General features: G+C 43.0%; 1 protein-coding gene across 1 annotated transcript; it reads right to left on the reverse strand.

Annotated features, from left to right (window-relative positions):
* Positions 1-521: 521 nt before the first annotated feature.
* Positions 522-15,203, reverse strand: Cfap161 (cilia and flagella associated protein 161). Its single transcript, XM_034521937.2, has 8 exons — positions 14,710-15,203; positions 14,301-14,474; positions 13,592-13,681; positions 12,832-13,067; positions 11,334-11,424; positions 5,346-5,504; positions 1,976-2,049; positions 522-1,069 (listed from the first exon to the last, which is right to left on the reverse strand). The coding sequence occupies exons 2-8, from the start codon at positions 14,433-14,435 to the stop codon at positions 877-879; spliced, it is 978 nt and encodes a 325-aa protein (XP_034377828.2). The 5' UTR covers positions 14,436-14,474; positions 14,710-15,203; the 3' UTR covers positions 522-876.
* Positions 15,204-16,466: the final 1,263 nt, after the last annotated feature.

The raw sequence follows: 16,466 nt of genomic DNA on the forward strand, positions 1-16,466 counted from the left end.
GTTCTGCCTGCTGCCTTTCAGCCCAGTGATGACACCCACTGCTATTTTCCTTTGAATGTGTTTTGAAAAGCTTCTTTAATCCTTGAGTGGTTTTGTTTTTTTTTTTTTTTTTAATAATTCAGTTGAAGCCTTCCGCCTTAGTTTTTAAGCAGGATGTGTATTGTTTTCTTTTGCATTTGTAACAGTTTATTTATTGACCAATTGTCTGCTTTACAAGGGTATCTCCTTAGGACTAGGGTCTAGTAAAGCAATTGGGCTTTCCATGGGTCAGTAACTAAATTTATATTGCATTATCATCAAATATGTAAATTGAGCTAGATGATCATTTCTTTAAAAAAAAAAAAAAAACTCTAGATGATGAATTTACTAGTGGGGAAAAAAAAACCAAAGTATTTCTAATATTGCCTTTGGTGGAAAAAGAAAAGTAAAAACTAATTCCAAGGCAAAGCTACATCTCCTAACTACACACTGTTCTACATGGAAGACAATTAGGGGATGACACAGCAGTGTGGAAACATCCGTAAACTTCTGACCTCTTTATTGCATAATCACAGCTTTGGAACGGAGCATAGGCCTCACTGGTCCAGCTAAGCAAGGGGCTCTGAATGGAGGCACTAAGTTCTTCACAATTAGGATATCAACAAAAGATGATTTAATTTCAAATACTACTCATTTCCAAACACTACTTCCCAGGGCTAGGCTTCCATTTTCAATTCAGTAATTTTAATAAGGTATTTCTTTTAATGTCATATTCATGGGGTTTTGCACCTACTGAAAAACTGCTTAGGGCACAACCAAGAAGATTGACCGTTTCTTTTAAGTCCTACAATTGGTAAGAGCAGAGCCTGAGAGGCCATGTGTGTGCCTGGTATGTCACTACATGTTGATGCCCATGGCCTGCTCCACGGCACAGGTGTCCTCTGTGGTGGGTTTGGAGAGGTCTAACATGGTGTTTGACTTATTTCTGGGATTTCCAGTAACCAGCATCCAGTGGTTCTTGGGTTTCTCAACTTTGTGTGAATCCAGATGTGTGTGTGCTGCAACCTCAACTTCCTTCCCAAAGTAGGTCCTGGAGGAAAAAAAATTCCAATTAGAAACAGAGTGTAACAGTGTAACAGTGTAACACTCCATGAATGTCTGTTCTTTCATGGGCATTGTCTTTTCTACAAAATTCCTCTTGAGCTGGACTGTTCTACAAAGCCCAAGAAGGCTCCTAAAATACCGCACATTTGCAGGAATGTTTCACCGGTGTTTGCAGAGGATTAGACACACAGGGTCCCTGACTTTAGTGAATAGCAATATCAAAGTTCTATACAAAGCAAATTTTCACCATTGTAATTCATAATTATGATATCTAAGCATATCAGATATAATGTCAGTCAATAGATAATGTTTGGGCAGTGTAGGAATCTCGGACAAAGTAATTGTCAAAAACAATATACTAAGTTTCTTTTAATGTTAAAGTTAAATATTTGCAGGCTCAAGACTGTTGTCATTTAAATTTTGGCCAATCATGATTCTAGCTAACAAACATATGGACCACCCCTGAATTTAAAGTAAATTTTGTCTTTTGACTGTCTTAATCAATTTAATAACCTGTTTCTGAGTTACAAAATGAAATAGGTCACTTGACAAAATGAGATGTTTGATGTGCCAGCTTGGTTAATGTTTGCATCGCAGAGCCGAAGTATTCAAAGGATGTTGAGCATCAGTAAGTATCTCTATATACACGTGTTTAGTGTGCTTAAGAGCAGATGAAAACAATCAATGAAAACTAAAAAATTGGTCCTTACTTTTAAATAATTTCTTATAAACCTTGGTGATGAAAATAAAACAATGTTTTTGCTTTTAATTGAGCATCTAAAGACCTTTACCTCGACCGTCTAGGCATGGAATTTTAGTTTAACATCTCTGCTTTTACTTGCATGGCCCTGAGACAATTAGGGCATTCTCCTGCCTCTGCCCTCTGTGATACCTTAAGGAGAGATTTCGGTGGACCGCCAGGGCTCGGTTTGTGTGACGATGATAGATGACAACTTTCTCATTTGCCTTTACAGGATAAGAAAAAAAAGAGCTATTAGCATTCTGTCCAATTTCCTAGAAGCAAAGGTCTAGAAATATATTAACATATTCATTTCAATATAGCATACATGTAAACTTACAAGGCTGGAGAACTATGATGGTTTTGATGAAATGCATCATGGTAGATATATCTACATGGTAGAATAATCATTCAAAGTCATATCGAAGAAGACCTTTAACAATGTGAAATATAGCTGATGGTATTAAATACACACATGTGTGCACATGCGTGTGTATACACACATGTATATATTTAGGAGTCCCTGTTTATGTGTGTGGTGTAAGTGCACATGTAGCAGATGCCTGTGTGCATGTGTGTTCATGCACAGGGAAGCCAGGAGAGACAATGGGTATCTCTCCATTGCATTCCACCTTATTCTTTGAGAAAGCATCTGTCACTAAGTTTGAAGCTGATCAACTACATAGGCTGTCCAGAGAGCCTCAGGAATTCTCCTGCATCTGGCTCCTAGCACTAGGGTTACAGGGTACATGCTGCCTTACCTGCTTCTACCCACTGAGACATCTCCATAGCTACTCAGGATGTCATTAATATATATCCTATGCATATATATTCATATGAGTAGAAAATAGCACATAAAGTGGTTGCTTCTAGAAGACTGAACTAATACTGGTGATTTTCATATTTGTAATGACTCTGAAAATGAATATGTATTGTATTTATAATCAGAATTTTCTGGGGACTGAGACTTAGCTGTATACCCCATGCTAGCCTAGGACTTATGATCCTCTTGCCTCAGCCTCTGGAATGTTGGGATTACAGATGTGAACCACCACAATTGATCAAATATATAAGATATATTGTCTTATTTTGGGGAGCTGACAGAAGGCGGCTATCATCCTTGTAGCCATCTTGAGCCATATACCCTGACAAGCCATATAGCCTACAGCAGCTGAGCACACTCTGATAACATCTTGTTTTATATACCCAGGATTTTCCCTTGGGTGTGTGTGACTTAAAGATGTGACTTAGAGACGAGACTTATAAAAGGCGAGAGGCAGACAGAAGAAAGGGACTGGAAACTTGGAACCTGGAGGCACTAGGAACTAGGAACTAGGGACTAGGAACTGGAGACTTGGACTAGGAACAAGGGACTTGGGAAGAGAGAAGAGAGACTTGAGAATAAACGGGACTGAATCACACTCTGTCTGGTCTCCATTCTTCGCGTCCGCCCTCTCTCTCTTGCTGAACCCTGACCCGTGGACCGGAGCAGCAGTACGAGCCGGGACAATTTAGCTCCCAAAGCTTGGGGCAGTGCGGGTTCCAACATTTGGTAGAGTGGTCCCCAAAATCTTATAACTCTGATGCTTGTAAGATGAGCGCTGTCAAAAGGAAACGGGGCAGCCCCTGGCATACAAGCTGGTCTGGTACCCAAATCCATGCCATCCTGGTGAGTAGAGTCCATTTTACAGAACTCCACATCAATTAAAGCCACTATGATCATAACTGGTCTGGACAGGACCAAGACCACCCCAGTCACATGAACCAACAAAATATGAGCAGTGACCAAGCCAGAAAATTCCCAGCAGACAAGCAGGGATATCCATATATCTATCTATCTTCCTTCCTTCCTTCCTTCCTTCCTTCCTTCCTTCCTTCCTTCCTTCCTTTCTCAACAGTCTCAGTCTGGTGCCAGTTTGCTCTCCCTTGAGGGAGGAGTAGTTGAAATGCTCAGATCTCCCTTGCCTTCTGGTCAGCTCCCAAGCCCCAGCATTCCCCTTTAGCAGAACTGTCTCCAAACCTACCTAACTAAAGTCTCTCAGCTCCTTCCTGACAGCACTTGCTTGAGGCACCCCACTTCCTCAGTATACACGTGTTACCTCACAGATGATGTCCCCAGCTCGCCTAGCCATGGCTGCAGCTGGAGGTCTGCTGAGACAGCAGTAGCATGTGTGAGGCTCGCGGGCAGATATGCAAGCTTGCCTGAGTGAGAATCAGAGCTTCTTGGACCACAATGAGGTGAATCATCTCTGGGACAAAGAATCCTGCAGCCACATTTCTCCCACAAAGAAGCACAGCCAGAGCCAGCAGACAGCAATGAGCTGTGACCTAACCTTTGGGTTCTCACAAACCTTCCTAAGGAGGTATATCATGAACACCTCGAACTTACTGAGGCACTGACTAGAGAGAATGAAGGTCATAGCCACAACCATCCTAGGAAAGCCAAGATAGGAAAGGATGGCTACAGAGAAAATTCTGCCAGGCTTGCTTTGTTGTGGATAAGGTGACCATCATCCACCTTATATAACTGCGAAAGAACTTCCAGGAGCCAGGGTCCCCTGCTAAAACCTTAAAGAGATAGACCCACTGCTTGGGGCAGATTCAGAGTAGCCTGGGACTGGACCCCCTTTTCTGGCCAGTCCAATAAAGCCGCTGATACCAGATGCTCACCATGATTCCTAATAAGTCCTCCCCCTCTCTGTGTAACAGATGCCTCCTTTGATCTGAGAGATAGCAATCTTGCTCTGTGCCCATGGGAACCTCCCAAAAGAATCATGCCTCGTCCTCTGGCACACTTGGCCCAGAGTCTAAAGCAAGAGTAATCAGAGACTGTGCCTGCCTCAGTAGCTGCTTGTTGTCCCCATCCCTTCTTTCAGCTGCCCAGCATCTTTAGAGATGAGAACTTACGGATCATGACGCAAGTGATACCTGTTCCAGTGCTTGGAAGAATGAAGAGTCTCAGGCTGGTCTGCGCTAGAGTGAGGAAAGAAAGGGAAAGGGAGAGGAAGCGGGAAGGAAAGGAGGGAGGAGGGAAGGAGATAAAGGAAAGCAGAAGAAAAACAAAAGGAGGGAATAAGAAGGTGAATAAAAAGAGAGAGGGGAAGAGGGGCAGGGATGGAGGAAGGGAGGGAAAGGGAGAGAGACAAAAGGAGGAAAGGGAGGAGAAAAGGAGAGAAGAGAAAGGGGGAGGGGAAGCAGGCCGACCTAATGAAGACTGTATGGTCGAGACTGGGGAGTTGTATTACATGCTGGGCTTTCATCCATTGCTTTTGGGAGTATACACAGCTCCTGGGTCTTTTGCACAGTGCTAAGAATGGCTCTAACCTGCAGCCAGGGTTGAGAGACAGGACTGTGGAGTGCTGCCTCAGACTGGTGTTATCCACATTTGAGTTATAAATTAAAGAAAAAGATAAAGTGTACTTGCTTTTGGAGCTACAGTAAGCCTCTGCTTGACTGGCAACTGTGAGCCACAGCCCTTCCTTGCACAGACCCCAGGTCCCAGTGTCCCGCATGCCAAGCTCACCCTGACTGGGAAGCCTTCGTATTCCAGGCGCAGCTGGGGGTCGAGGAAGGCAGCCTGCCAGCAGTTCAGATGGGTGACCTCATCTGTTAGAGTCACCTCCTGGAGCCAGGACTTCACAGAAGACTTCATAAGGGTTCTGTGGTCACTTGTTAGATACAGCTGGAAACAGCAGCAAACAACCATCTGAGTCACAGCTACCAAGAAAGCTGGGGAATGGGTGAGCAAAGGGACGGCACTGCAAACACTTTCCAAAACCCTGTTCTTGCCCATCCTATGAGAAAGCACAACTCTCCCCTTCCTTAGGAATATGTCAGAATAGTAGCCTTCCCCCTCTTCCCCTTCCTCCCTCCTTCCCCATACCCTGCTTTTCTTTCTTGTGATGGTTTAAACGAGAGCAGCCTCCACACTCATATGCTTGAATACTTGGTCCCCAGTTTGGTAGAACTGTTTGGGAAGTATTAGGAGGTGTAGTCTTGTTGGAGGAGGAGTGTCACTGGGGTGGGATTTGAGGTTTCAAAGGTCCACACCATTTGTTAGTTCTCTAGCTCTCTGCCTCCTGCTTCGAGATCAGGTGTGAGCTCTCAGCTACGGTACCAGCACCATCTCTGCCTACTTGCTGCCATTGTCCCTGCCAACCTCATGGTCTCCTAACAACCTGGAACCATGAACCTCCAAATTAAATGCTGTCTTTTCTAGCTTGCCTTGGCCATGTTTTGTCACAGCAATAGAAAGGTCAAACATTTTCTACACTCCGTTTCCTGCTCTCTGTCTCTTTCAAAACACAGGCTCTGGGTCTGGGTCTGGGTCTTAGGCACTATAAATAACGTTGCTGAAACTGGGCAGCTGAGGTCAGGTACTCTTCAACCTGAAGCCATCACAGCTGGTGCTTGCTCGTGAGTGACCCTGACCATCTGGAATCCATGTCCCCATTGGGAATAGATGTCAGCTGCATGGCTATGCTTTGCCAAAAGCCATCTCATCCTGCTAGAAATCCAGAAGGTTCTCTCTGTGCTAGCCAGCTCTTTGATTGTTCATCTTCATCTTGAACATGGATGAGGTTTCTCTGTCTTCTAACAAGTTTTTAGTTTATTCAAAAATTTTAGATTTATTTTATTTATGTGTATTAAGTGCTTATGTGTATTGAGTATTTTATCAACATGTATATGTATGTGCCATGTGTGTGCCTCATGCCTGCCAAAGAGGGCATCTGATCCCCTGGGATTGGTTGTGAGCCACTGTGTGGATGCTGGGAACTGAACCCAGGTCTTCTACACAGCAACAAATGCTCTTAACCACTGAGCCATCTCCTTGGCCGCTTGTAAAAAAAAAAAAGAAAAAAAAAATTGTCTGTGAAGCTGTGATTGAGGTGCAACAAGAAAGTTGTAAGTTATAAGTCTCTGAACATTCTCTACCCAGAAAGAGAGATGGGCTGGGAATAAGAGAAGCATTTTGCTACCCTCTGGATGTTGTCCATCCTCCCATGTGACTGGTGATTCCCACTGTGGCATTATTTGGGCTATGAGGCTAAGTGAGAGGATCTTCTATGCTTAGAGGTGTTCCTCCTAAGCAGGAACAAACAGATGAGGCCTGGACCACACCTGGCACTGAGAACAGAAAGATGGATGACCTGTGCTGTGGAGGAAGAGAACGAGCTGGAGCTGGGTGGGGACAGATTTGCTGCAGTGACATTCAAAAGACTCGGAGCAGGAAAGAATAACAATATCAAGACCAGTGGTACTGCTATGTGAAGAGAGTCATAAAATCTGACCAAGATCTAAAACACCTTCCTAAGTGAAGTCAAGACACTTCACAAGAGTAAAGCCTTCAAAGCTATTAATAAAAAAACATCACTCAACTTTCTAGTGCCAAGCAAACACAAAGTGATTTTTTTTCCTGCAAAGGCAGAGGAATGGAGAAAGATAATTACTCCATTTAACTCAAAGATTAATTCCCAGTGTAATTCAGACAAAGAAATATGATGGGGGGAAACAAAGATCTGTCAAAGTGTATTAGGGTGCTGTATAATTACGACACCGTAGTCCCAGAGTAAAAATAGATGACTTCAGTGGATCAAAGTAGAACACTCAGGAAGAGCATGCAGTGCAGAGGATGATTTAATAAATGCTCAGGGAAGCATAGCATGTCAGAAGGAAGAATTATCCGATAGGTAACACCTGAGACAGATGGTCATTTGGGAAACTCAAGTGAAAAATCCTTTACCAAAGCAAATCTCAAGTGCTATAAAGAGCAAATTTAAACAAATGCCAAACTGTAAACATCCAGAAATTAATGATTTCTTTTCTTTTTATCAGATCTCTAACAGACTAGACCTTAAAAGCAATGGAGGAGCTAAGGAGTTGACTCAGTGAGTGGAAGCTCTTCCTGCACAAGCCTACTGGCTTGCCTTTGGACCCAAGGAACCTACATAAAACAGCTAGATGCAGTAGTGTGCGTATCTGTTATCCCCACTATCCTGTGGCAAGATGGGCAACAGAGAGGAGAGAGTCGTCTGCCATCCCACAGGCCGGTAGCCTGGAATACACAGTGTAATCACAGAACCAAGACAGACCTGATTCAAAGAAGGAAGAAGATGAAACACACACACACACACACACACACAAACACACACACACACAGAGAGAGAGAGAGAGAGGTGGGGGGGAGAAACATGGAGGCAGATGTTCACGTGTCTCCACCAGTCAAAGATAGTTGGTGTATATAGGTTGGGTATTGGGTTACACTTCTGATTGTATGGGCATCTTGTTATTGAGCATTACCAAACTTATAAAGCCTTTGATTAACATTTTTTAAAAAGTTACTAATTAAAAAAAAGAAAAAATTGAGAATTCAAGAAAAAAATATAAAATCTGCTTGAGCAGAAAATAGGATGAAATAATAAGCTTCTTTATATTTTAGCTTAGAAGTGGTCAAGTGATTTTTGTCACACGAGTGAAATAGTTACCCTTCTTTTCTGATGTCTGATGTCTGATGGCCTCTGAGTTGATTGTTTCTGCCTCTAGCATTTTTTACCCTTCTTTAAAATGCTGTTTTTAATATATATATATATATATATATATATATATATATATATATATACACACACACACACACACAGCCTTTGGATCCTTGTGATTAAAGACAATGCTTCAGAGATCTTGCAACCAGTGACAGAGAGTCAGTGTAGGTAATAAGACTGTGGATATTGGAGTTGGAGAGATCAGAGTGGACTCAAAGGTCTGAAGTGAGCCTTCTCATTTATAAATCAATAGATTTTTAAAACCAGTAGATGATATAATATATAATTATTGATGCATTGAAGTATATAATCATTGTATGATGGTTAAGTACAGCTAGCTAACAAGTGCGTTAACCTGGCCTCGGTGAGAGAAGATGTGCCAAGTCCTCAAGAGACTTGAGGTTCCAGGGAGTGAGGAGGCCTGGTGGGGGCAGAGCATCCTCTAGGGGGCAGAGGGAAGATGAATGGGGTAAGGAATTGTGGGAGGGAGACTGGGAGGAGCAACAGCTGGAGTGTAAATTAATTAATTAATTAAAAATAATATTTATCATATAAAAAATACAGAGGCAAAGAACATGTGGTTCCCAGGGCAAAGGATTGAGGAAGGCAAAGAGAGGAAGAGAAGGTGAGAATACAGGAGGGGTGGGGCAAAATTACAGGGAAGGATACAGGCACTGCAACATTCAAATACCCTTTCCTGTTTGTCCATTTGTCCAAATTAGCAAGATTTAATTTATGACATTTGTCACACTTTATGTACTGCTGCTGGGAGTCCCAGTTGGTGCAGTCAATTTAAAAAGAACTGATTACATGTTATTTTTAAAAACAAAACACGAAAACAAAACAGGATCTCACTCTGTAACATAAACTGGCCTGAAACTTGCAGCAATCCTATTGCTTCAGCACCCTGAGTGCTGAAATTATAGGTGTGTGTCACCATATTCAGCTTTCAATACTTCTAATTGTAATCACATTCTTGATATCAATAATTTTATGCCCCCCCCAAATGTATTCTGAAGATAGAATCACTAACTGGGGGTAGGGGGAGCAGGGCAGCTGCTTTGAGCGTTTATACATAGATACATGTCGAACCTTACATGTGACATAAAAATAGAATAACAAGCCCAATTGGTTAGGTATGGTGGCACACACTGGTAAGCTCGGTACACTGAAGGCTGAGTCAAGAGGAACGCCAGTTCACGGACAGCCTTAGCTGATTAGTCAAATAGGAGGGGAGAGGAAAGGGGATGGGGAGGGGAAACAAATACATTTGACTTCCTGAACATAGAATAAAGGCTTGGTAACTATAGTACCGCCACACAATAATGTATATTAGGCTCTCCCTAAACATAATTTGTTAAGATGTTTGAAAATATTAGAGTAGAAGGAACCCGGGTTCTCATCAAAACCCAAGTTTTGTTTTTTGAAGAAGACATATAGAAACACATAAATAGAAGAAGCCAAACACTAGTGTGCTGATCTCTGGCGGCAACACCCCTGTCTCAGTGACTTTTGCATCTATGCATGACATGGTGTAAGTTGACTGACACTGTTGGTTTGTCTTTGTCTACCAAAATGTCACATCAGACAATACTGAACTCTCCCATTTATTGAGGTATGTTGGTGTTGTTTATCTCAATGTCAGCAATGCCTCACAAGACAAGACAAAGCTCTTGGTGTGTGGCAGTGGGGGACGCTTCTTTGGACTCACGTTTTAGGGAGTTAGTCTCTCACTGTGGGGAAGACTTGGCAGCTGGAACAGCTTAGGACTGTGGCAGTGCATGTGAGACCACTGATTACATCTCACTGGACCAGGGAGCAGAGAGATTGGCCCAGAAACCAAGGCAGATATAACCTATAAGGCCTTTTCTTTCCTGAAAAATCACTTCCTCCAGTCAGTCTCCAGCTTTCAAAAGAGCGCTATCAATTGAGAACTCAGTATTCAAACACAGGAGCCTATAGGGATGCATTCTACATCCAAACCATAATGATACATACATCCCAGCTCTGCCATTTAGTAGCTGAACTTCTATGTTCCCAGTGTCCTTATGTCAGAGACTCACTTGAAAAAAAAAATTTGAATTAGTATGTGTGAAGCAATTGTGGCACTGCCTGCGTGATGCTCAAATTTTGAGTGACTATTCAAACGGTTTATTTACACAACTCCCTATGACACAGCTTGCACGTGAAATTCAAGCACTGGTTCTGTTCTGTTCTGTTCTGTTCTGTTCTGTTCTGTTCTGTTCTGTTCTGTTCTGTTCTGTTCTGTTCTGTTCTGTTGTCTGTTGTGCTTTGTTAAGATAGGTCTCACATTTTATAGCCCAGGTGAGTCTCAAACTCAGGGCAATCCTCCAGTCTCAACATCACAAGTCCTGGGTTTATAGGTGTGTACTGCCCTGGCCTATTATTGTACCTCATAATCTCCAAAGGAAAGGAAGATTTCAGAGACTCAGACTTCTTGGCTTCTGTAAACTAAGGTTATCCTTATTGCTTCTTAGAAAAAAAAAAAGTATTTGCTAATCAGACGTTTAAATTGCCAGAACTGGGCTCAACGATCCATGCCTATAGTCCTAGATATTTGGGACACTGAGACAGGACGATCACTTTGAGTCTAGGAGTTCAATATTAGTCTGGGCAATGTATATATACCTTTTTAGTATTCATGGAAAGTGACGTTAGTTAACCCAATTGTTTAATTTGCTGTTTAAAGTAGTATATATTTTTTACTTTTGACAGCTATATTACATACAAAAAGACTTTTCTCTCTTCACTCCTTAGCTTTTAAGGATGGGGGTGTTGTTGTTATGTACAAAGTTAAGAGGAAAAAAGTCAGGTACAAAATGCCCACTGGAACCCACAGACTGAATCCAGCAGAAACAGAGCCCACATCTGCACAGTCCTTTCCAGAGGTAGCTACTGGCCATCTTGGAACACTAGACTGGTAGGTGACAGTAGGCACATAGAAGACTCACCATCTTGCCTTCCAGTCCTGCTGCTATCCCCAGGCAGAAGTTCTGCCCATATACAACCACTTGGCCCATATCACAGCTGTTTGCTCGGTCACTGAAGGGTGAAAACGTAACAGGAGAAGGTGAGAGCTACCTCATTACCATGCTTTTCTTAACAATGTACATTCACATACTGCACTAAATCAAGTAACAAAAGTTTCTCTTCTGTTTTGTTCACCCTGGCAAAGACCTCAGTCATCCCAGATAATGTCAGGAGAAGCCAATGAGAATCACGGGCTGGACTCCATCATCAAATTGTGCAACATTCACTGAAATATTCTTGAGCACCAACTAAAAGGCATTTTTCTTGTTTTCATATATTAATCTGTTCATGTCTTTATTTGGGAAAATGTGCCGTTTTGGATTTTGGAGTTTTGAGAGTCGCACACTAAAGCCCAGAATGGCCTTGAACTTGCTATGTAGCTCATACTGACATGGAACTTGCAGGAATCCTCCTGTCTCAGCCTACTAGGAGTGCTGGAGTAACAGGTGTAAGTCGCCACAGCCAGCTATAAAAATCCTTTTGTTTCAGCCAGCTAGCATGCTATTCCCTGTCCTGCCCCATAGGCCAAAGCCACGGCCGCCCGATTCCGTTGCCTTTGGCCAGAATGGACTAAGCATGCCATGTTAGCATGGATACTGACATTTTTAAGACAGAGCCAAGGTTATACTTCCGTAGGTATTTCATACAATCTTCCCTCATAATCTTCCAGGGAATATCATCCCCTGATGAAAGTGGTCATCAACTTTAAGTTGTTTTGCCACAAACCATCTGTACTTAAGACAAATTAAATGAAGGATGCAGATAACAGTTTCAATTTTTGTCGCTGAAACATCGTCACAAAAATCTTTAACAAAGTGAAATCGGTAGTTTTAAATTGCAATTGTAGGTCTCTAAGGGCCCTGTTGATCATTTCCAAAACCTCAAACCAATTTTCAGTAAATGGTTAATTTTAAACGAGCAAAGCCCATCTTGTACAACCTTTTATTAAATGACATATTTTGGTTGGGAAGCTAACGTTACATCAAGAACAATGCAAGCAAGCACTCTTGTGAGAACAAAGCAAGCATCCTGTAATGTTATTTGGAAAAAATCCTTCTTTGCTTCCAGGCAGAATGTAAGTTCAATTCTTTGGATCGAATCATCATAAAGCAAGCATTTTGAATTGAACACAAACAGCTAATTTTCCTGCTGTCTTAAACAAACAGGCATGTTAAGGGCCCACAACAATTCACCAAGTAAGCTAGGCTCAGCAGTCTGCATGTCTCTGCCTCCTCAGTGCTGGGATTACAACTGTGTGCCACCACACTAAGCCCTTAAATAATAATAATAATAAGGGTTCCAGAGACCCTCATACATACAGGGCAAGCCACCTATTGGCCAGTGTCTCCTCATCTCAAACTGTTTTCAAGCTACCAATTCAAGCAGATACTTTGGTGTTCTGAAGCTAAGTGACTTTACCTCAGTATGGTGAAGGTGTTCCTGCCCATTGGGGCAATGGTCTGCACAGCACTCACACCACAGGGTATCTCTAAGTCATCACTAAGTTGTGCTTTAACTTCATCTGGGCTCATACACAGGCTCAGGTCTCCTCTCATAAACATGCCAGCTTCCTCCCCCAGGACGTTGTCAGGATTCACAAGAATCACTTTATCACCATAGTGGACATATCCATCTTCGGATACCGAAAGCTGCATCTACAATTTTAATAGGAATTTTCCAATAAGCTACTCAATTCCTTAGCTGCTGGGGCCAAGGCCCCTCCCAGGTGTATCGACTTTCCTTCTCAGAATAGTGCCATTTCAGTAAGGCCCTCCCTTCCTCAGATCTTTGGTTAGTGTCCTTCAAGCTCCCGATGACCCCAAACAAGATCATGGAAAGCTGTTGGACTCTACATAGTTTTCCACTATCAATTCATTCAACATTTGTTAAACATTTTTTTACACAGCAACTGAAAGGCATTTTGCTTGTAAAAGCATTAATCCATCCCTTTATTAGAAAACACAAACAATTAAGTAAACAGAGTTAAGGACACATAATTAAGGGCAGACTTCCCTTGATGTTCCTAAAATCTAGAGGAATTTTAAACACTATACCTTTCAGATTAATTAAAAAAAAATGAACAGTTTCCAAAATGGTTATTTGTTTATAAAAATTTTCTTTGCTTAACTCACACTTAACTAGACAGAATTTTGAAATTGATGTTGTAATTTAACGTTACCGGTCTCAAAATGTGCTTCTTCACTCTTCTGTTTCTCTGAATAAGAAGTTCTCCTTTTTCCCTCTTCTCTAGGAAGTGTCTCATGCGTTCCTGGGGATACAGAAACCAAGTAAAGGGGAGTCCAGGACAGAGCTGTCGCAGAGCACAGGTACTGATAACTTTTCCCTCAGAAGCATCCCAAGTTCAAAGACAGTTTAAGAACACAAAAGGAAATGTGATCGCTATAGGGATGGCCTTAGCATGTCATGGTAGGATCTAGGGGCAGGGTGGAGGGGGAGGGATGAAAAGAGAAATACGCAAAGAAGGAAAGGATAGAACCCCTGTGCTTATCTCGTCCAGGAACAATCAGGAGTGGTATATAGGAGGTCAGCAGGCTCTACTAGGGTCCTCCTGACTGGAGTGAGAATGTGAAAAGCCCAGACTTCACCATATGCTTGTAACCCAGAACCTTCTCAGAACCTAAGACTGTCACAAACCTAGAGAAAGCAGAGGGCCCGGGAGGAGGCAAGCTGTTCCTGCTCCGGGTTCAGGAAGTGTGGGGCGGTACATCCAGTGAGCATGGGTGCTCAGAGACAGCAGGTGAGCTACCTCAGGGGTGGCAGAGGTGCACGGGGAAGGAAGCTGGGTGATAGGATGCTAAATGCTCAGCAGAGAGAGAACATGCAGGGTAGGGTCTGGGATCCTAGGAATGCGAGAGGAGTCTGCACACCTCCTCCAGGAAGACATCTTCGTTCCAGTTGCCCATCCGCACTCCAGGACCATACACGTTCTGCGCCATCGCCCCTTGCTCTCTCAAAAGCCAGCACCAACCTCGGGACACGGCGTTAGCGTGCTTCGTTGCCATGACGACCAGGCAGCTGCCAGTTGGTCAAGGTCTCTTTCACTGGCCAATAAGTGACAGCATACTAGACTTGCTTTGGGCTGCCACGCCCCCTCCACCTCACCCTGCCCCTCCCACCACTGTCACTGTCTCAGATGACCAGCACTCAAAGCAGATCTGGGAAACTCCTGGGGAAGACACTGTTCCAAATGCTCCTTCCTAGGCGGGTAAAATCTTGAAACTTTTTTTCTGTTGTTTTTCTTGAGTTGGGTTTTTAAATTAGGCTCTGGATACATACCCGAGGCTGGCCTTGAACTCATGATGTAGCGCAGTCAGGTCTTGAGCTGGATATCTTCTTGACTCTACCTCCTAATGCTGGAATAACAGATGCAACCTGCAACTGGCATAAAATACTGAGTAGTAGTTGTCGTTTGGTTTTGGTTTTTTGCTTGTTTGTCTTGTTTTGCTTGCTTATTAAATTGGAATCTAAGTTAAAGTGGTGTGGAACTTGAGTGCCAGAGGCTTTCCTGTGGAAGCATGGTTCAACTCCAGCCTATTTTCCTAATCACTGTCAGCATCAATTTCACAAAACAGCACCCCTTCACTGTAGACACCAGAAAACCAAACCACAAAAGGAGAGACTTTACTAAAACTTCACAGCTTCCAAAGGAAGAAACGACTGTGTTAGCATATACCTATGTTAGCATAGTTTATGTGTACATTTCTGCGAGTCTGTATTTTCACGAATTTTATAGCAACCCTCCCTTCCCATGTCCAAATGCAAAGACAAACCTGCAATTTACCGGCACTCATAATATGAAGAAGAGGAAGAGGAAGAGGAAGAGGAAGAGGAAGAAGAAGAAGAAGAAGAAGAAGAAGAAGAAGAAGAAGAAGAAGAAGAAGAAGAAGAAGAAGAAGAAGAAGAAGAAGAAGAAAGAAGAAGAAGAAGGCTGTTTGTGTAGCCAACATTCTTAAAGAGGATATTGTGTTATGAGTGGGAGTAACAGGCAGTTAGGTGGAACCACCTGGTGCCGGGTGCTGGCTGCTGACTGAAGACATTCATCAATCAATCCCCCAGTGTGCAAAGCCTCCCAACCCAGGCAAAGAGTGGAAGGTGAGAGCCAAACCCAGCCTATCAAGGGAAGGCAGATGCTGAAAACAAATTGCTTCAGGTGATTGCAGTGCACACAAGCCGCTGAAGAGGTGATGAAGGACACATTGGCGGAGCTGATGGATGAGTCATTACTGCCATGGGGATTGTGAGAGTGACAACTGGGCAAACTTGAGGACGGAGCAGGGGGAAGGTGTCCTTGTAGACCTGGAAGGACCTGATCTGGGAAGCTGAAACATAGGACACTGAGTGCCCCTCCAGCACCATATTCTCAGGTGCTTCTAAAGTGCTAAGTCAGGCATTCTGTTGGATCAGACACAAGCTGCTCAGAATACAGGATAAACTGGAAACAGACTCAGAGAAGCTAGCATCATCCCTAGGTTCAAACGGCTAAACCCGGCCTTGTAGCACACAGTGAACAATAGACACCATGTGCAACTGCTCACACAGGAACATAATAATCTGAAAGCAAGCTGTTGCCTGGTGATGTCACCGCAGCTGTGCCATCAAGCCACAGAGCAGCCCTCACATGCTTTTGGTGATGCTGGTATAAAAGAAAACCCTATGTGCCATCTCCTGAACAAAAGCAGAGCACACACAGTTATGGATGGCACATTAGGCTCATAGCGACACTAGATGTCTATGTCACTGGCTTATTACTTATTATAGGATGCTTTTGCCCCTGTTTGAGAAGGTGTGTCTCCTGCTGATTACAGGTTATGAAGCAGTGTGTGAGGTTCTCTTGGAAGCCGTCTCCTGCAGCTCACACTGGAACATCTCCAGATGCTGTTCTGCTCACTATCACCCACAGCGTTCAAAGCCAATACTGATGTTGGAGATGAGTTCACATGCAATGATTGACCTGGAAACAAAGTTCAAAGTGATTTTTTTCCCAAAACCACAAATCAATTATGATTATTCCTCATTAGTCAATCATGTCCAGA

The sequence above is a fragment of the Arvicanthis niloticus genome, chromosome 1, assembly GCF_011762505.2.
Source record: "Arvicanthis niloticus isolate mArvNil1 chromosome 1, mArvNil1.pat.X, whole genome shotgun sequence".
Lineage (NCBI taxonomy): Eukaryota > Metazoa > Chordata > Mammalia > Rodentia > Muridae > Arvicanthis > Arvicanthis niloticus.